Here is a 21884-nt window from a genome sequence, read left to right as displayed (position 1 = left end):
CTGGAGTGCTCTTCTGTGCCTTCAGCCCAGAGCATATATACCAGTTAAATACAAATACATTGAGCAAAAAAACCAAAAAGTTATTTGGAGTGTGTTTTCGATAGTCCTCTGTGCTTTTATCAGTGCAATCCTAGCTACAGAAGTGAAATGGTGGCCTTATCTTTATGGAGATGGGAACCACACTGGTGGTACCGTTTAGAGATGTCCATGCACAGGACTTCAGACATCGTATTTGGAGACAGAGTATCCTATTTTGATATAACTGATCCTATAGAAATTTGGTGAAGGTGTTTGCTCCAGAATAATTTCCTGGTCAAAGAAATATACATGTGCTTATCTTTGCGCTCTGTTTTGTTAAAATAGGTGGAGTTGTATTTTGGAAGTGAGGCATGTTTGTAAGAGGCATTGGGCAGGGGTGGGGTGTCCAGGAGTCCTTAGCTGGGGTTGACCTAAATATATAGTTGTATAATAACAAGAGCAGCTCCAAGCTCTGTATCGCTAAACCTTAGCAAACCACCTCCAAAAACATAGCCGTGTGTCTTCCCCAGTCACTTGTGAACATTTTGCAGCCAGCTGACAACAGCTGCCGAGGATTGCCTAAGAAAGCTCCGAATCCACCTTTTCCAACGCAAGGTGCCTGCCCAGAGAGATGCATGGGAGGATTTTGCTCAGCTTCTCCTGCTTGAGTGGCATCCATCCTGACCGTGGAGCCAGTGCAGGGAGCCCTACTCCTGGGGTGAAGGAGAGATCCTGCTTGGGTCCTCTCGGTTTGGAAAGAGGAGGCTGATGTTTAAAAGCTGAGGAGGCAATAGGATGTTTTTGTAGCTGGGGGTCAATGTAGGTGTTAGCTGGCAGTGGCTGGATGACATGTGGGAAAGGTAAAGGGGAGAGGCAAATTGCAAATCCTTTTTCCCATGGCCGTTATTTTTAGGCAGGCGATGTGTATGCAAGCCAGCAACTGAATAAAGCCACCCTGCTCTTCCCTTGTGGGTACCTGTCCTGAGCAAACCGGCTGGTTTACAGAACTGCAGAGGTAGTTAAAAATTTATCGGGATTTCCAGTGAAAGAGTAGGTTTAAAACATAGGTTAATGACGGGATTTTTTCATTTGGTCTAATTATATGCTTCCCTACGTGGAGGTTTTAAAACCACGGACGCCGTGAAATTTAGCCTGAGTTTTCACTAGCCTGCAGGATCTGAACGGTTTGTCTCTCCGCTTATCTCCGTTTCAGAGAAATGGTTGAGAGGGGCTTTTGATTCTGCTGACTCAGATGCTTTAGCGTCTCCTGGACCTCAGCCACAGTCACGCAGACCTGTGCTGGGGTCCCTGGGAGCAAGGCGCAGGCAGCACTGCCTCGGCTGTGTTTGTGTACCGGGGATGCTGGCTGCGCAGAGCTGCTGGGAGCTGGGTGCAGGGATGAGCCCTGGGGAGGCTCTCGGAGCAGTGAAGAAACACACTGATTTCCAGAGATGGACAGGCATCACTGGACTGTCATGTATGACAAATATCCCCAGAAGGGGACTAACCCAGTGCTTCTAAAATGGGATTTGTTTTTTTTTTTAAATAAATTAATTCTTAGATACAGTTAATGCAAACATGTTTTCTGGTATATATGGCACTGAGCCTGGCTCTTTCCACTGTCTACTCATGTCTAGCAAAAGTGATAATGACCTTCAAATAACTACTAAATGCCAATCTGATGTCTGTTTTTTTTTTCAGGTTGATTTTTAATTTAATACAAACCAGTGAAGATGACACCAAAACATGAAAAACAAGTAAGTCATGTCTAAGCTTTAATAAAAAAGGATTCTACTTTGGTGGTTGTGGATTGAATTTCATTAAGATTCACCTGGGCCAGGAAAGATTGGTTGTATTCTTCATGCTTTAAGTGCCAGGCTACAGAATATTCTGGAGTGATGCAGTGCTAGTTCCTTCTGTTAAAGTTTGATGGAACAATCAAATATTCATTGGATAAGAGAGAAGGAGATTAAATGACTCTGTACATAAGGGGCTCAGACACTGAGATAGGAGAGAGGGATTCAGTCTTCTCTCCATCAGTCATCGGGGAGTTTTGTAGGACGTAATGGTTAGAGCTGGGTCTGAACTCTCGTTACCAGATGCATGGACCACAAGAATCGCACTTGCACATTCTCTTTTGCTCTGTCCCAATGAATGTTATAAGTTTCAACAAATGATTTTTGTCTCAGCTGTTAGTCTCTTCTCAGCCTTACTACTCAGCATGCGTGGAGTGAAGATGACAATGCTCCCAGCGTGAAAAGCCCCATGTCCTTTGTGGTTGATCCTTTTACTAACGGGCAACCTGATGGGAAACTTTTTTTCTCGGAAGCATTGTGGAAAATGACTCTTTGGGGGTTATTGACTCATCAGATGTGTAACAGTGGCACCATGGAGCATGAGGTTATCACCTGATATGGTCCTGAGCACAGAGATTTGAATTGAAATGCAGCTGGAATGAATGAAGCAAATAATCATCCAATGCAAGATCATTTTTAATCCTCCTCCTTGTGGTAGATTTTTTTCCCCATATTAAAAATAGGAAATCTGACATGGAAACATCTATTTTCCTAATAGGAAAATGTTAAAAATGGACTTCTCAAACACAGTTTTTGTGGTCAAATTCTATATAGTAGAGCTGCTGGCTTATCCTTGTCTCTGAGCAATCCATTGCATTGTGCAGAAATATTTCCAACAGGAGAAAAGCAGGGGAGGGGGGAAGAAAGACGACTTCTTGTGTTTGCTTCAGCTGCTTTTATGGTGTATTCTTCCTTTTGAGGCAAATCCAAATGGGAACGTTTCAGTTTTCAGTGCTTGTGTCTACATGACCTCGGTGCTGCCCTTTTCCTCTGCTATCAGCACTTGTGCTCCACGCAGGACTGTAACCGGGAGGGAGTAGGTGTAAACCAGGCTTGGGGGTCACTTTGGTCATTTTGTCATTTGTGTGTGACCCTAACTACTTGGACTGCTCCAGGCCTTGAGGACAGGGTAGCAAAATGCCACTGGTACCATCCGTGCCTGAACTGGCTGGCACAGAAATCACAGCAGTTTTAGCCAGGAATTAAAAGGCACATCCAGCCAGAGAAGCTGCTCTGCTAATTCGTGCTTGTTAAGTAGTTATGACTACTTTTGGGGCAGGTTTGAAGTTCTTCATGAGGATGTTTGGGCCAGCATGGCTACTGGGATCCATATCAAAGCTATAGTACTAGCAGTTTGGATAGGAAATGTTTTGCTTACGAATTTAGCAGTTTCCAGGGAGAAGGAATAAATGGTGATGCCACTTTCTCCAGCAGCTTTCTGTTGAGTCTATATCATTTCCAGTGCAGTAGGCTTCCACAACCAAGCTTGGACACTTTGAACTGTCAGCAGTAAGTTCTGGTTTTGAGAGAATTGTTGCACTTAGGCATTACAGGAAACATATTGTTCTTGAATGCATGATAGATGTGCATGTATTGTGCCCCTCGATTAAAAAACAAAACAAAAAAAAAAGAAAAGAGAAAGTATATATAGTGTGGCATTGTTGTGGTTTAACCCGGCAGGCAGCTAAACACCACACAGCTGTTCGCTTGCTCCCCCTCAATGGGATGGGGGAGAGAATTGGAAAAAAAAGTAAAATTTGTGGGTTGAGATGAAGACAGTTTAATAGGACAGAAAAGGAAGGGAAAATAATAATAATGATTAAAGGATATACAAAATAAATGATGCACAATGCAAATGCCCACCACCTGTGGACTGACACCCAGCCAGTTCCCGAGCAGCGGTCAGCCTTCCCCCTGGCTAACTCCCCCCAGTTTATATACTGAGCATGATGTCATTCATATATATATATATGACACATATATATCCCTTTGGCCAGTTTGGGTCATCAGTCCTGGCTGTGCCCCCTCCCAGCTTCTCACTGGCAGGGCATGAGAAGCTGAAAAGTCCTTGACTAGTGTAAGCACTGCTCAGTAACAACTAAAAGATCAGTGTGTGATCAACATTATTCTCATACTAAATGCAAAACACAGCACTGTACCAGCTACTAGGAAGAAAATTAGCTCTATCCCAGCCGAAACCAGGACAGGCATAATAGCTAGATCTGCAATACTGGAAAAAACAAGCAAATCTGGGTGGGAGGGGAAGAAGACACCTTGAAAAGGATTGCAGCTGACAAAAGTAAAAAGTCCCTGAAACTTTGGCTGTCTTTGGGGTCTGCTTCCCGGGTTGTACGGCTGGACTGCAATACAGTCTTGTGACAAAAAATGAAGTTAGTCTTCATGTGGGCTGTGGGAGGAAGAGGTCAGCCTCACCTCCCATAGGTGAACAGTGCGTTACTTGAAGATAGACATGTATATTGAGGGTATCCTAATTTTTATAGCAAGATGGGGAGGGAAGGGAGTATGTACAGAGGAGAAAGGCAATTATTACCCAGAACTGCTGTGATCTGGTGACTGTTTGTGATCAGTGAACGCAGGATGGACTGAGCATACAACAGCAATCTCCCAGAGGAATATTCTGCCACCTAACTCTGCTTGGACCCTAACATAGCTTATGTGTGAGTATTGGCCTTTACAAGCCTACTTTTATAGGGACAGGGAGGCGTAAGCACCTTTTCTGGCAGCGTATCTGCATCTATACCAGGCAGTTAGGGCTGCTTTGATTAAATTGGTATTGTTGTCCCAGTGGGGTCTTGTGTCCTGGAGAAGGCTTAAAGGTCAGAACCGAAGAGATAGTCTAGGTGTGCAATGCCACTGTTTCAGAGCAGCAGAAACTGTGACGGGAATTGGGATTAACACTTCCTGGATTCAAGATGTTTATAGGGGAAGTAACCATAGATGTTGAGAAAGACTGTACATTTTTGGTTTTGTTTTCTAGTTGCTTAATGTTTATCTTGCTTCATTCTGAACTCAGTATCGGTGTTCTTTGGTAAATGAAGGAAGAAAAAAAAGAAACACCCAGTCTTCTGCTGAAATCCTGGTGTTTCAAATCAGAGCTGACACTGACTGCCTGTGAGGGCTGCAGCCTGCTGAGGTGCTCTGCTGTACCGCAGATCACTTTTACTCTTGGCTCGGTGATATACTGCCTAGACACCTGCCTGCCACAGCATGTACAGCAGGTGCCCGTCCTGTAGGGTGCTTGACTTCCTCAGTATTGAAACTCAGTGACTATTTAACTGGAAATTAAAAGTGTACAGAGGTTTTTTATGTAAATCATGTGGTCTGGAATGATTTGCAAGGTAACCTGTAGCTAACCCACAGCATATCCAATAGTAACTTTTAATCGTAATACTTTGGTATAATAGAGGTCGAAGGAAGCATTTTACTTTGAAGATTATTTTGATTCTGTACAAAGGAGAGGGTTATAGAAGATTACTTGGAAATGAAGTAATTTGGGGAACCTGGACAAAAGGAAGGCCAATGAGAAGCTGGTACGGCAGTAGATGAGAGGAAGGGGACCGAGGTTAGGTTATGAGCAGGCTACCTGCAGCTGTGACTCCTGGGCTGCAGCAGTTGAAGGGAATAGGAGAGCAGTGTCCCGTTTGAAGCTTTCTAGCGTAATCCCTCTTCTTCCACTTGCAGGACTGATGCATTTAGTGCTCAGGAAAGAAAAGAATGTATGTTTAGGAGAAGTGGTTGCAGCTCTGGGCAAGAGTGGGACACAGGGAAATAGGAGGCTGGGGAAGACAAAAACTTGGGAGAACGTAAGACTATGGACATGAAAAGATGTTACAGTGGGTCCGAAAGTATGCTATGTCTATATATGTATGCTAAATATGACAGACAGTAAGGCAGGCGGAAAAAAAACAACCAAAAAATGGTTTCCTCTCCTTTGTTTAGCATATTGCTCAGGAGGGGGAATAACTTCCTCATATCTCCCACTAGTGTTTTTGTAAAAGTAAAGGCATGACCCTCAGCTGGTAGAAGTGATTACAGCTCTGTTCATTTGTTCCTCTTGTGCCATGCTGACATGGGGTTAAAAAGCTGCAGAGGAGAATAATCAGGCCTCTGGTGCTCTTCAGCAAGGAAAGAAGCAGCAGAGGTGCCGGGAGCCTTTCAAATGGGCTTTCTTTGGCAAGGTGCTCATGGCACACACCAAGAGGGTATCCAGCAATAAGGCAGAAAACACCCCTGTGGCCATGAGCTGGGCTAAGTGAGATAAAACCCTGGGCTGTATCCAGCCATCAGGCCAGAGGCTCCCCGTCCCTGAAGCAGCACCGCCTGGAAATCAGAGTGGTAAATGATTTAATCCAGACCACCAACACCTCCCTGCCATGTACAGAGTGAAATGACTGTTCAGGAAAAAATATCTCTCTTCCTTTCAAGGTTGTCATTGTTCTCCTGTCAGTCCGTTGAAGGTTGCTGTTGGTGGCAACACTGAAGTGTGTGTGGTGGGGGGGAGAAGACTTGGCTGAAGAGTAAAGGTTTTATTTCTGACATCTGTGGTTTGGGCATGGAGAGACACATTTTGAGAGCTTTCTAGTTCAAGATTTCTTGATTTATGCAAAGATGTACTAAAAAAGCAGGTTAGTTACCAGAGACACTGTCCTTCTTCCCACAGTCGATTCCTGTACCTGGATATCTTGTGCAGTGTCTTGCTCTCGGGGGGAATGTATCTACAGCTTAAAATGATACGCTTTTCTTTAACTGAGTCATTGTCTAAGTGGTTGGCTTAGCTCTGGGTGAATAGCTTATTTAAGCAACTGAAGTAGGGCAGCCTATTTGCTCGGGAAATAGCAGGTAGCTAGGCACGCTTTCAACATTTGTATTTTAAACAAACCTTTTCCATCTTAGTATGAACATACAGATTTAGGAGGCTTTTTGGTGGGTGGTTTTTTTGTTTTCTGTTTTTTTTAAAACACAGTACAGGTTTTCACATGGTCATTAGCTGAGGATACTCAGAAGCGTTTACTTCTTCAGCCTCTTCCAATTCCTATTAGTGATGCCCAGCTACATTACAGTAATGCCCACAGGCCTCTCACACTCCTTCGGGATCCCTCTAAATTATTGTATAAAGGTAGGAATTACAAGGAAATAGACTAGATATGACAACTTCTGCAACAGATACTTTATATCATTGTCTCCCAAAAATGGGGAATTATGCTCTGCGGTGCAGCTGTGTTGCTTCCTTGGACAGGCTGACGGACAGACTGGGACAGAAGCGCCCAGGTCCTCCATCCTCATCTGTACTCCATGGCTTAAGTTCCTGGTGTGTCAGGAAGGATATGCGGCAGAGGAGGAGGATTCGTCTCCTTCCATAAAGCATCCAGGACACTGGGCCTGAGACCTTGATTCCCTGTGTCAAATCTGTGTCTGGGGCAATTAATAGTGGTACATCCTTTTCCACTGGGCTGGAGCAAGTCATTTGGGGCGTAGAAAAAAGGCAGTTCTTCAGCTCCTCATGGAGATACCGAGCACTTGCCTCAGATCCCTGAAATCGATGGGTATAAATACTTGGTTTAAAAAAATATAGATAAAATGACAAAAAGAAATTTAGGAGCAAATAAAATGTTATATTGTAAGTATTGGGTACCTGGAGGAGGTTTGTAATGCATTCTTTATGAATGTTGATTACAAGGGTGGGAAAAGCCTAAAATACCTGCCTAGTTCTCTTACATGTGTGACTTTGAATGTTAGGTTTTTAGTTTGTAGCTACTGAGGTCACCAAATCTCCCATGCATGAAACATGTATGACTTTTCACAGTATTACTTAATCTGAAATATTCCTTTTCAGCTAGGAATTTGGCAAGGAATTTCCCAGACATGTGGTGTAGCTCAGCTGATTCATTGCTTTTTGCTTCTCCTTTTATAGGGTTGCAAAATTCAATAAAACAGCAGTTCAGCTTTTAATCTGAGCATGGTAGTTTGTGGAACAGCAGAGCAATCGAGAGAGTCTTTCAGGCTGCCTTTGTCTTCCGAAATTAATTGCTTGATTTTTATTATGCACTTGCAGGAATTTGTAACTGTCTTGGTGCGAGACCCCAGGACACAGAAAGAAGACTCATGGCATTCTTACATAGATTATGAGATATTTATTCACGTAAGTATAAAACTATCAGCAGAGATTCTTTGGGCTCTTGTCGTCGTTTCTGTCCAAGCCAGGGTTCTTTTTGGGGTATTAATGGAATTTCTTTACACCACTTCTGGGAGGCTGGAGGATATTATTCTCCCTTTAACGACCGAGATGCAGTGGAACAGGTAAGGTGGGTTGGTCAAAGGCTGTGTAGTAGGTCTGGCAGAGCTCGGAGCTGAACCTGGTGTTGTGTTCACATGTGCACTCCACAGTGTCTTTCAACAGAGACTATTCTTAGCTTTACTTATCAGCTAGAAGACTGTCCTAGTCAGTGATGTCTTACCATTATAGAAGAATTTTGATGTTCAGGTATTCATGGGAAAACAACTTTCTTTTCAAGTAATTATCTGGTTATTTGTACTTTAAATTCTCCTCAGTTCTTCTTTTTGCCAAGTTGTTTGGTTGCTGCAAGTGGTTGTTTTCAGTGTACTTTGACATTCATGTTATGCTAGTTTAGTGGTGCTTGGCTATGTCAAGTAACTACATTTGGGTTTATGATTGTAGTCTACCATATGTTAATGGGAGTGCACTTAGAATTATGGTTCTCATGTGTCTTAAATCTGTCCTATACATCACTTTGTTTTGTTGATTATTCTTCTTTGGTGGATGACATATGGAAGGAGTTATCCTAATTTCCCAAATCTAGATCCAGGGATTTTAATTGCAATGTAAAAAAAATTTTGTGATGTGTATCTGCTATCAGGTGAAGAATTTGAGAGCACCGAGTTACACAGTTAATGCTTGGCACAAGACCAAAAGCATTTCCTTCCTGTGTGGGAGAGTTACGCGTTCAGCGTAATGAGAGCAAGCAGTCAAATGATGGCTTATTAAACATCCGTCGTGACAACTACTTCTCTCCTGTATGGCAATCAGAACTGTGAAACTTTTACATTTTGCAGCGTGGTTTAAGTACTGGTTCCAAAGCAATTATATTTTTGACTTCTGGTAAATAGAAATTCTGTAGATTTGGCAGGGCAGGTGCTGTATTACTGTTTCGCAGGCGTTGGTGCTTCTTGAATAGAAGTATATTACTGGCTTTCTCAGCGACTGCTAAGTTGGGGTGATGTCATTTAGACCCAGTATTACATGATTCAGCACTGGGCATCTCTGAAGCTGATAAGCATCAGCTCAGCTTCCTACCAGCACAATGCCAGGGCTTTCAGAGACCAAGTCTTTAGGTCAGTCCTACCATCCGGGCTTCTCAATGGATTCAAAATCTTGGATCTGCCAGGCTCTTAGACCAGCTGGGTTCCCCTTCTGCCCAGCTCCTAGAGCATTTGGCTTCTTAAACTGGGACGTATCCCAGATACTCATCTATTCCAGAAAGCTGGCATCTTTGGGCCCTCTACAATCTGTATCATGTGGCTGACTAGGAGTTGTGGCTCCTGGCAGGCAATTGAGGGTGGGTTGGACTGCGGGCAGATTTATAACGGAGTCCTGTCTGGTAGGTGGGGTTTCATCTAAATGTATGCTCCACAGGAAAATTTGGCCAAAGCATTTAATTTCCGTGAATTGTTTCTCTTTTGATGCATTGGCATTTTTCTGGTGGACTAATAGTGTTCTGTGGGAAAATTTCCAAATGCTGCTACTTGCGGAGAGCAGTCACATGGGTTTCTTTGATTTGATTTAAGTAGGATTGCATGGAAGAACTCTATGTAGCTAACATTTTGCAGGATTATAACTAGAATGGCTAAACAGGATATTTTTTCCCCTGCAAAGATTGGCATTATCTGCTGAAACTTTTTTCTGAGATCTTTTTTCCTGTTACTGCAAGTTGTACCGTAACTTGCTTTTAAAAAGAAAGCAAGCGATGAAAAATATTTCCCTGAGAAGCAGTAGAAACTGTCACCAGTCCTGTCCGAGATAAAGCATAGTCCTTAACCTGAACTGAATTAGTGTCAGACCTTCCATTGGCGTTCGGGGATTAGCATCTCAGATGTGTTTTTTTTAATACCATGCCTACACTTTAGCTTAAGCTGATTTACAAAGTAAAATGTTTTTTATTTCCCAACAGACAAACAGTATGTGCTTTACAAGGAAAACATCCTGTGTTAGACGACGCTTTCGAGAATTTGTTTGGCTTCGGCAGAGGCTTCAGAGCAATGCAGTGCTTATGTGAGCAACTTTATATATGGCTATTTAATAATCTGTCAGTCATGGAAGGGGAGGATTGTTTCATCTTAATTCTGAGAATTACAGAAATCAGAGCTGGAAAGTGTCCTGTGTTTCTTACTAGCACACGTTTATTCTGTACAAGGCATTTTCTCTGCTTTAAACACAGAAGAATGCGGTTTGTACTGATAGCCCTTGTTTGGTGACACCCCCTCTAATTTGTAACAGATTTGATCTGTTTCCTTTTGCTATGCACAGGTAGCAGAAATAGCAATCTAGTGTAGGTGTACGTACCTCCTCTCTGTGCTTTTAGGATGTGCTTAGGTTCTGCAAGGACCATGAGAGACCCAGCCAGACATGCATGCAGGCTTAACAACTGGACCAGAAAAATCAGATTAATTTATTTTTCCCTTTGAGGTGTGTGAGAAGCCCTCCAGTTTCTCAACCTTGTGTTCCCAAATTCGATTTCATGAGCTTCTGGAACATGACCTGTGATTTTTCACGTGCTCGGCGTTGGCATTTGCTTATCGCATTTTTCTCCACTGTTTCAGACTTGGTTTTAACTGTGTGTTTGCTTCTTGTTTATAAAGACAGCTACCTGAACTACCATCTAAAACTCCCTTTTTCAATATGAACAATCCTCATCACGTGGACCATCGCCGGCAGGGTCTGCAAGAATTCCTGGAAAAGTAAGTACAGCCTATTCTAGAGATGTTGGCATTTTTATGATGTCATCGATTTTCTGGTTTAAAATAGCTCATCTCTGGTACTTGAGAGCCACCGTGTGGTCATCTGTATATGTTACACATTTGGTTTTATTTTTTATTTGCACAGTCATATTTCATACACATGACTTCAGCTCTATTGATTACAAGGAAACTTCAGCTGGGGCTTTTCCATTGTGTTTCATTGCACTGGATATAAATAATAATTTTGGATTTATGTCACTTTGCAATTGTGTACTAAGACTGGGAGATCTTTCACCGTGATGTCTATTTCTACCTTTCAAAAATGAGCTAGATATTCTCATACAAAGAAACAGACTTCTCTCCTTCTTTATGTTCTTGGAAAATCAGTGTCTTTGTGGACTAAACCCCTGGGAGCCTGGGAAAATTCTGTAGTGAGATCTCCTAACACAGATATTTCCTATAGTGCCAATTACTTTGTTTACCAGTCCCACTAACACAAACAAGCTCTAGCAGCTGTGACCACTTTCAGTACAGCTGCAATCTGTATAAAATCATTCATCAGACTTAGCTAGAGTCTGACCTGTGTTACAAGGGAGTTCTGTATGAGTTTCAGTACTGCATCCCTCAGTCCTGCTGCTGTAACCACTTCGTCTTCTGCAGTGGCAGAGACCCTGTTGGTGTTAATTTTTCTGCTTTCTCTGCCATTCTCGTGGTAGCCTGGCACTGCCGGTGTGAGAGCAGGCTGCTCGCAGCTGCTGGGGCAGGAATCGTGCATTCATTTGCAGGCTCTCTTTAGCCACTGCTCGGGGTAAGGGCATGGTAAAACACTGCAAGTAGAGACTATTCATCTTTCAGTATCAGTGTTTCCATGAATCAGAACTGCATAAGCAAAGGGAGAAAGCATATCATTTAAGTAGGCTTTAAGCCTTGTGGTCAGTGGGTAGAGGAATATTGGACCCACTGTTTTTCCAGTCAGTGTATTATAATTATAAGCCTCCCTAACAGACAACAAATCATTGGTCCTGAGGTATATTTGTTAGGCTGAAGGCAGGGAGAGCTAACCGCTGCAGGAATAATATGCTGTATACAGTTATATAGGATCTGTTGCCAAAAGGATAGCCAATAAATACTGGTTGAAGGCGTGTGAGACAGGAAAAGGAAAGCAGAAAAGGATCAGAGGCTTTTTCTGCGCCTCAGGAGAGAAGGACGGTGAAATAGTGACTGTGCTTCTAGATAGCTAGATAATATTAATGGTCATACGAAGGGTGAAGGTAGTTCAGGTCCCTGGGTCTGAACAGTTCTAGCTTAGCTGTGCTCCCCATGGAGTAGTGTGTTTTCAAAATCACTCCCATTTTAAAATGGCAAAGAGGCCAATCTGGTAACAAGGTACAGTATTTCAGCATCAAAAAATATTTGCAACCACTGTCTGTGCTTCAAAAGGCAAAACAGAGAGGTAGATTCTCTTAAAACATATCCTCACTCTCCAATTTTGTGGATGTCTGTAGCTTAAATGGGTACTGACAGCAGAAAATGGCAGCATGTGAGGCGTTTTACCTTGTTGCTGTTAGTCCAGGAGTGGGAAGAGAGTCATCTCTGTTGTAAGGTAATGATTTAAATGTTTGAACTTGGATGCTGTTTAGAAAGGTGTCAGCTTTCTCTCAGCCCTGGGGAATAGTTGGAAGGAATTTTCAGAGATAGAGTTGTGTTGTGATGAATTGGCTTGGCACCTTACGTGCTGTACCATTGCCCTCTGCTGGCTGGCACCTCTGTGCTGCTGCTGCTTGCAGAAGGGATCTTTTTACTGGCTCAGCTAGCCTGCCATGATGCTTTCCCCAACCCCCTTTTTTGAGTCTGAACCAAAGGTTGTGATTTCTTTCTCTGAAATTGCATTTGTGGGCCTCATTGACGTGTGTGTGTGTGTGTGTGTATATATATATATATACACACATACACATGCTTGACTTTACTAAAGCTCTAGGTCTGGATGCTGCATGTTGTAGCGTGGCAATGCCAGGGGAAACAGGACCTCCCTGGTATATGAGGGAGGGTGTTGGAAAGGAGCCAGAAAGTAGTTGCATGGGGTGGTGTAACCCAGAACTGCAAAGCCGAGCGCTCCGTTCACCCCGGCAATGGTGGCAGTCACCGTGCAAAAGCTCACAGCCCCGCTGGTGTTTCTTTGTGGCAGTGGGAAGAAATGGGATTCGAGCCTATGATGTGGACCGGTCAAGGGAAGGGTTTGCAGGTAACATTTTTCAAATGCCCGCATGCGATGCAGGAACCCGAGCTCCTCTCTGCACTCAGTGCCCTGTGAGGTTATCAGGATCCAAGCCATCTCTGAAATGGAGTTTAGAGCTTTCACAGTCTCGGTTTGTGCCCTGTGCCCGTTGCTGTGTGAGCAGGTTGCTGCCGCCTCTGCCCAGACAGGAGCCATGTGCCCGAGGAGCAAGGATCGGGTGGCTGTAGGCTCTCTGGTATTCAACTCCTGGCCCTGGGAGCTCCTCCATATTGCCTATACGTGGACGGCTATGGAGTCCTCTTGTCCTCCTTCATGCGTCACTCCAGAATGAGTTAGCTCAGGGCAAGGTGCTTACTTAGAGCCTTTTTGAAGCCTCTCCGTGCTGAGCACGGTAGCGTGAGAATTAGGCCAACAGCTGGAAACTACAGCAAAGCACTAGAGTTTGGTAAGATCTGGAAACAGGTGTCCCATTTTGATTTGGCTTTACTGCACAAATGCAAGGCAAGACCTGCTTGTCTTATAGGTTATTATCTCTGAGTGATGAAGAGCTGTAAAGCTCACTTCTTGTCTGGGCATAATTTAGTGTTTCAAGAGGCCATTTGCATTAACAGAAGTCAGCTAGCCCCTTTTCAATTATGACTTATGTCGTAAAAATAAGGAAAATTATGTGGTTTTCCTGGTAAGTATCCTCATACCTTTGAGGATGTCTGTAAATTCACAGAAAAAGCTTATTCTTAAATTGGAGGTCAAAATTGAAACACTGTCTTATAATATTAGGTTCTGTAGGATCATCTTTGCTTTCATCCCTTTTTAGCTGCACAGGTTTAACTTCAGGATCTAGATTACCTTCACAGAAGATCATCCATGCTTGCTTATTAGAAAGCTAATTAACAAAACTGTTTTAAATGAAGTTGGGTTTAATCACTGACACTTTTATTGAATACAGTTGGATCCCAAAAAATTATGTAGCTTAGGAAAAAGGATTAGTCTTCAATTAGTTTTCAAACATGCAGTTTACGATGGGGTGGAAGACATACTAGGAGTTTTGAGAAATGCAGCGCTTGGATCCACAAGAGATGAAGGGCACCCACAGCATCGCTGCTCTGGATGGCCGTGCGTCGGGCTCACTTGGTGCCAAACAAGCCACCCGAAACTCAGCTGCCTAGGGCAGAGCCGTTCTCTGGAGGTGGCTGGGGTTTTGCCCTCCTCCTCGCACCTCCTTACCTTCCCCACTGCAGTCCCACAAGCAGGAGCTGGTGCAGGGTCGGAGGACTCTCTCCTGGAGGTGTCTCCACTGGGCGTGCTCTCAGGGACGCGGAAAGCGGGAGACTGGCTCCAAAGCGGGTGGATGCCAGCTTGCCGGGGCTCAGGCAGGAGCATGGGCGGCCGTGGGCCAGGTGGGATCTCCTCGGGCGTGTGGTGGCTGCCTCTTTCCAATGGAGCCTTGCTAGTATTTCCTATCTGGTGAGTGAATAATGCCTAGCAGGCGCGTGTCGCTTAATCCTTTCTTAAACGTATGCATTATCAGATGCCCAACAGTTGCTTCGCAGTTGCTCGCTCTCAGTAACATTTCCTCCCTTGTAAAAACAATGAAGGGGAGGAAACACAGTCAGCTTTTTTTAAGAGGAAACTGGGGCTTTGTTTGCTGTGGGCTGGGGCTGAGGGGCTGGATGCTCAGTAGAGGGCACCACAGCACAGGCTGTCATCCCCCATGCCTCTCAACTCCTGGTTTGGGTTTTGGTTTTTTTTTTCCTTCCCCTTGCTCTCATGATATGATGTAAATGGGCAGGGTAAATTTGTCGAAAACAAAATCGGAGTGTTAACCTTCCACACACAGGCAAGTGTGCATCTGTCATTGTATTAGGTTACAGTAGATACAGGAAATCTTTAGTTAGGATTAAGTTGTACTGTTCAGCCATATGTTGTTCTCCTCCAGCAGAACAGTGTATAATATAACTAATAAAATCATGTTGAAGAAAACCAGATTTTGGACCTTGTCCAAATAAGACAAAACACATGTTTTGTCTTTTGTAAATGTTCTTGCCGTAACACAGGGAAGGAGAAATACTCCTTGAATAGTATCCAGTATTTCCTCAGAAATGACATTATTTCTTTTGGTTGTAAAGTGATGTTTTTTGGCCCTGCTTCTTTAAGGGTCTAGAGATCACGGGTGTTTACTGAAAGCTTATAAACAAAGATTCACATGGCCGTGAATAAAAAATGATTTTATTATCTCTAATTCAAATGTAGAGCCTTATCCTGCAGCCCCCTTAATCACATAAGTAGTCATTATGCACGTGAGCAATCTGGCCGAGAGGAGTGAGATCTCTGACAAGTAATGACTACTGATGGGATCAAGACTTGCAGGATTTAGCCTTTCGTTCTTATTCCAGGCATGCATAGAAAGTCTGTTGTTCTCTTAAATATGCCCAGTCAGTTTATAGGAATTATCACCATGAGCCATGACTCTTCCATTAGCGCGACGGTAGCGAGAGCTGATTTACATTGCTGTAACCACAGCTTTGCACTGACACTGGCTGTAATAAAACTGTTTGAGAAGCACTGGGAGTGCTACTGGTTGTGTTCAAACTGCGCACGCGTTCAGCCTCTGCTAAGACATCCGAGTATTAATATTATGACACTCTGCCCTTCCTCTTGCCTTTTTAATTTGTTAGCTTGTGTTTTGTAATTTTGATTTTTTTTTTTTTTTTTTTTTTTCAAAAGTCCTTGGAGCCAAGTCTGTTTTTTAGATGTACAACCCTTCACGCAGTGAGTCCCCAGGACAGCAAAAGCCCTGGAGAGCAACTGCTATACCAGCACTTAATACTACTAGTAACATCTGGTGACAAATGTATGGTTATTTCCTTGAAGGAGGAGTATTTTGAACAGGAAAGCATAACGCTTACGGATAGCACAGAATTTATTTTTCATTTTGATTGCCTGAAGAATGCAATTAAAAGGCAATCTAACCTGTTGGTTCAGATTGGGGTCGGGGGGGGGGGGGGAGGGGGGAAAGCAGAAGTTTTTTAATTAAAAGAAGGAAGAAATGCTTCAAGGGGTATGACTGGGTAAAAGGTGTTCATATATTTGCTTTCAGGATGGTTTTAAATGGTTTGCAAAATGCATTGAGTGTTTGGTCCCTTCCCCATTGTGAACATACATATATATATATACACACACACACACACACGTGATTAGCTTTATGAACATCTTTCCATTTCTTCGCCTTAGTTTCTCTTCACTCCTTTCACCTCCAGATGGCACTATGAAGCAGAAAAGGAAATTACTGTGAAATAATGAGTCCAATGTAAAGTAAAATTGGAAATTGAATTATAGCTGCAGAAAAAGGACAGTAGCCTTGAGGTCCTGATCAGTCTGTACTCTTATCACTTTTGTTTGCTGTTCCATGTGTTAGGTTACTGCCGAGTTAATAACAGTGCTTTAGCAGTTCAAGGCTTAGCAGAATTGTACTGGACATGAAATAAAGCTAAAATGAATTTGTGTCCAATATCATTGACATTAGTGCTCATTACTTCTCTGGTGTAATGCCTCAAACCATCTAAAATCAATTTTAAAGATTACCCATTATTTTATAAAGAAAATAAAATACATTTCAAACAGCAACAGAGCTGTAAGTGTACTGTAATCTCATGAACAGTTAGTTACTTGTGCTTTGGCTGGTTGGCAGGAAACTTTTGAAGGTACGGCAAGAGGAAAATCTGTGAAACTAAATGCCATCCACAGAATTTAACGTCTTGCCTTTTTACCGGGTTACTTGGTATTAGACACGCAAATGTTAGAATTGCAGAAATGTGCATCCCCTCATTGTGCACGTAAGCCTGGGAAAAAACAGCAACTCTAGTTACTTTACAGTAAACTCCAGCATGTTATTTTTCTTTTCTTTTTTTTTTTTTTTTAAGAAGAAACGAGGAAGGAGAATACTTACTCCCCCAATTGCATAAACGTGGATTTATTGTGTGGAATGATACTTTTACTTTTTGTTGCAATGTTTGTCTTTGTTTGGAATGTACGTTTATCAAGAGTCAAGGCTGAAATCCTCTTTTAGCGGCCGTTGAATGATGGCTTTTCAAACGGTATTCATGAAGCTGTTGCTGTCAAGGTGTGTAGACCTGTAAATTCTGTGTTTTGAGTCATTTTTCCACAGCATTTGCTGGCTTCTTTTAGACTACGAAGAAGTTTTTCTGTATATTAATACACTGCGTGCATTGATTTTACAGATGCCTATTTGCTATGTTTACTTTTAAGGAAAATTGTGAGAATTTAGATCGGATTAAAAAAGGCTTTCTCTAGGTATGAAAGCGTGCTTATTTGGAACTTCAGCAAAGTCTGGTCCTTCTGAGACTGAATTTCAAATACACCTGGTAGATCATTAGGGTCGTTGCAGACATTTCCTCATTGGAAGGTGTCAAAGTTTGAGTTATTTGGTTGAGACTGTGTGTGTGTGTTTACCTAGGCAAATTAAATGTGCATGTACACAAATATCCCACATTTTCAGTTAGATATCTCCTATTACTTATTTTGATTTGACAGATTTTTATAGGCTTAGATGAAGCCAGAAATCCTTTAGTGTATTTATTAAATGTTATTGTAATGTTGGCCACTTCAGAGAACAGTTTTCAGGATGTATGTGTGTTTTAAAACATTATAGTCCAAGCACACCATTAATCTTATTTGAGAGAAGGAACTAATCAGGTATACTTTTCATTTTAGTCAGAGTACCTATAGAATGCAATATTTCTTTCTGCTCTTACTAGTTCTTACATTAATGTCATCTCTTGTTTCCTATTGCATAGCAATGACTTTTTTGGTAATGACTGTAGCCTAAATGGGTAGCAATAGGTAAATATTGACTCTTAATAGTTTTGATTTGTTTAAAGATATTTTAATAATTTTCTGTGGAGCACTGTTTGGCATGGTCATAGGCTCTGATGACTTTATTACATGAGTAAAATTACATGTACGTATAAAAAAAAAAAGTCTCTTGTTAATCATTCTAGGATTTGTCTAGTAAAGAATTCCTTCTTTACAGAAATGTTGCAGCAAAGTTGCTGCTTCCCCGCCGCCCCCTCCCCCCCAAAAATAGTGATGATGATCCTCAGTTCTCAGTCCTTGTAAAAGTATCTCTACAACTTTCTGCGTTACTGGAATGTATTGTATTTTGTTTACTCTCACTTGATGTAAGTAAATACTCTGTGCTAAATTTATCTGAAGACTTAATTTAAAATACATATAAACCAAAGATTAAAATGGCCTTTTGAAAAGAATAGCTGGAGCGAAACAGTATTTAAGATTCCCTGAAAACTGTTTGCAAGTAAATTTAAGTCAGTGTTCAGTATTAGCATTTTCACTCTAGCTTAAATGTACCTATATTTGTAAAAGCGTAAATGATTTTGGCTAGTGTTGGCTCTGTTGTTTACAGGTATTTCAAAGTCCTGACGCTGTGTGTGTATGAAGTCCTCTGTCTCTGTATACACTTCTTTCCCCCACCAAAGAAATTGGTGACTTGTAATTTTTAGAAAAGCTTAGCTATTAAAAAAAAAAAAAAAGAGTTCTCAAATGGAGATGAAATTTCTGTAAGAGTATATGCCTCCAACTGCCTAAAAATCATTAATTGATCCATGTGGTAATAACAGATGGTTAAATGGAAGAAATGTCCTTGAAGTTATTCTAATAGCAGATGTGCCTAACTATTAGCTTCGTGGTTTTACTCACCTAAAATTCCAAATAATGTAATAAGAAAGTAACACACACCTAATAATTTTAATAAGTTCATTACCTTCTGTTACTGATTTAGGATTCATCTGAAAACTTAAAAGCAGGACATCATTTAGAATTTGTTCTGGTACAACACTTTAGAATATATGGGTGTATGTGCATCTGTATAAAAACATTTGACTTTTTTTTCTTTTTCCAGAATCCTACAAGATGCATTATTGCTTTCAGACAGTAGGCTTCACCTCTTCTTACAGACTCAGCTAAGCCCAGAAGATATGGAGGCTTGTGTATCTGGACAGACCAAATACTCTGTTGCTGATGCGATTCATAAGTTTGCCTCTTTGAACAGACGTTTTCCTATAGAAGATGAAGAGAGAAAAAAAGGAAAAAATGATGCGTACTCGGATTCAGAGAGGTGATTTCTGTATTTCCTTACTTTCTGAGATTATATATACATACATACATACACACGCGCATGCTTCACTTTTTTTGTTGATGTAATACTAAGATAATGAAAAAATTAATTGACTGAGATTTTATTGAGCTGTGACAGCTCATCATAGAAGTCTTCACACACACCTCCACACTGAATTAATGAATGCAGTAGAAATTCAATTATCTGCATTCTGATTATGTGAATTTCATTTAGTCAGACTTGAATTATTCGCGTTTAAATTATCTTGCTAAAAAAATATCCAACTGCACTCCAAATGGCTAATTAAAAGTCCAAATTTCCTGTCTCTCTTTGTGACTGGAGATAATTAAAGTTCTCCTCTGTTACTCAGGCTTTGAGTGTGTTGTGAAAACCAATTTCCTCCTTTTATTTTTTTTTTTTCTTTCCCCCCCCCTCCCCTTTTCTGCAGTTCATCCTCCGGGCTCGGACCTAGTGATGACAGCATTTCATGTGGATGTAAAGCAAGCCCAGCTTCTGAAGAATCATGAAAAATCATTCCTGTATTGCTATCTTAAGGACAGTACAAAGCAGTTTCTGCTCTGTTTACTGGTTACGTGTACCACGCAAACACGGCTGGCTGGTAACGCGTACCTAAAAGACGCGTCATCAATACAACCATATGTCCTTAGAAAATTTTCAAAACAGACCTTGATACTATTTCTTTGTTGAGTTATTATGTACGTTGATTCAGGTCTATGCGCTATCTATTACATTTAGGTTTTTGTGACTATTAAAATCTCAGTGTTGGGTAAGCCATGCTCTGCTGACATACGTGGCAGTTAAAATATTTCCCCTAGTGAGTGTATGTCTCGGCTCTGAAAAATAAAGGGAACTTAATTCCTCAGCTTAAAAGTTGGTGTATCATATCAAACGTATTCAAAGCATCTTTTTGTAGTTTGCATCAGAGAAGTTTCATCTTTAGAAGTCATTTGACATTGGTGATGAAATTACATACCCCACAAGGTATTCACTTTTTAAAGTAGCTCAGCAACATCAGCAAAACAACATTTGTACAAACTATATGCTGCTGACAATTTGAGAGATAAATATATCTTCCTCTGGTCTGTCTGTAATGTTTATGGAAAGCTTGGGTTTATCATGCATAAGAACTGAAGGCCAAAATTCTTGAGCGTGGTTGCTTAAAAGTTAGAAATATTAATAAAAATGACATCATTTCTAGGCTTGCTGGAGATTCTCAGTTCCCCGGGAATTACGCATGCTCGTTCCCAGTGAAAATCCTGGATGAGGTCCATTGAAACCAATGGCTGAATTTTGCATCGACCTCGCGAGGGCCAGGATTTCACCCAGCGCGTTTAACTTTAGGCAATTCCATTTGGAGACGCCGGGAGAGATGTTTTAGTTTAGCAGTTTAAGTGGAGATTATCTCCCTCTCCGAGACGATGATAATCACATAGCTATAACGCGCTGTACGGATGTGGACCTCTCCGCTCTTTGGGAGTAACAGGAGCTGCTGATTTCATTGTGGCTGTAGTTAACACGTTAGAATATTGACTTTTTCACAAACAAAAGGCAGGCTTGAACACAACTTCGTAACCACCAACACTTATTTTGATTAAACGTCAGTTTTGCTCTTTAGTGTTAACAGCAGCTGCGTAGTGTCTTGTCCCAGATTCTGTCAAAGGAATATGTTTCACTGTGGTGTTGTATTTATATTTGACATTTAACTGCTATTAAAGAGAGCTAGGGGGTCTGATCACCCTAGCAAAGCTCCCATTAACTTCAGTGCTGTAGTTACCGGCCTAGAAATAGATTTTTCTTTTTCTTTTTTTTTAAGAATTCTCTGGATACTTTCAAAGAAGGAGCATTTTAAGCCTGTGAATTACAGAAACAATAGATTATTAAATGGCCAGATAATAAAGGTTAGCATAGGCGTGTGTGGGCATGCTTGTTTAAAGCATCCAGCTGGGGATCTGTGTAATTTTAGAAACATGTTTTAATAGCCTGAGGATAACATCTCTTAGGTAACTGCTTTAAGCCACTGTATTTTGTTGATGGTAGCACTTTTATAAGATAAATATCCACGTTTCTTTTTGCTCGGTCTTACTGAATTGCACAAATGTATCTATTCACCTTCTCGGCTTGTGTGTGAGTTAGCAGCAAAGCTATTTTAATGTAAAAGTGATAACATTTAATTAAAGCAACAAGTTATCACTAAAAGTAGCTTAAAAAATAGCTGTTATTGCCAGGCAGAGATGTTTGATTACTTGACTTTTTTTTTTTTTTGAGATGGCACATTACAAGAAAAATTGTTTAGCAAATTTATTTAAAAAATGGAGAAAATATAAAAACAAAAACTGGAATAATGTCTGAGAAATATATTAATGTTTTTATTTAACACAATGTTAGGATAGTGGGGTTTTAATTTTGTTTTAAAAGATTGAGCTAAACTGTTGAAGCACTTTACAATTCTGGCCTACTTAACACATCTTTAATATCTGACAAAAATTACAGAAATAAAAGGTTTGGAGAGCCTTTGTGACTATTTTGTGATTCTAGGAGCGTATCTGTATGCCAGTGAGTGTTTTCCCAATGAAGATGTTTCTGAAATAAATACTTGTTTTCTAATAGT

The 21884-nt window shown here is 41.3% G+C and overlaps 1 protein-coding gene across 1 annotated transcript; it reads left to right on the top strand.

Annotated features, from left to right (window-relative positions):
• The first annotated feature begins 1718 nt into the window (after positions 1-1718).
• SNX10 (sorting nexin 10) lies at positions 1719-21578 on the top strand. Its single transcript, XM_009325718.1, has 6 exons — positions 1719-1775; positions 7948-8034; positions 10082-10182; positions 10770-10868; positions 19040-19255; positions 19704-21578. The coding sequence occupies exons 1-6, from the start codon at positions 1752-1754 to the stop codon at positions 19780-19782; spliced, it is 606 nt and encodes a 201-aa protein (XP_009323993.1). The 5' UTR covers positions 1719-1751; the 3' UTR covers positions 19783-21578.
• The last annotated feature ends 306 nt before the right edge of the window (positions 21579-21884 follow it).

Source organism: Pygoscelis adeliae, unplaced genomic scaffold, assembly GCF_000699105.1.
Source record: "Pygoscelis adeliae isolate BGI_AS28 unplaced genomic scaffold, ASM69910v1 Scaffold226, whole genome shotgun sequence".
Classification (NCBI taxonomy): Eukaryota; Metazoa; Chordata; class Aves; order Sphenisciformes; family Spheniscidae; genus Pygoscelis; species Pygoscelis adeliae.
Note: the sequence above shows the minus strand (reverse complement) of the source record. Positions and strands in the feature narration are given on the sequence as shown.

Bases quoted from the DNA above. Each gene is read 5' to 3' on its own strand.
- SNX10 (XM_009325718.1), top strand. From the start codon at position 1,752: ATGACACCAAAACATGAAAAACAA. The intron at 1,776-7,947 runs GTAAGTCATGTC...ATGCACTTGCAG, and splicing joins CACCAAAACATGAAAAACAA to GAATTTGTAACTGTCTTGGT. The intron at 19,256-19,703 runs GTGATTTCTGTA...CCTTTTCTGCAG, and splicing joins GCGTACTCGGATTCAGAGAG to TTCATCCTCCGGGCTCGGAC.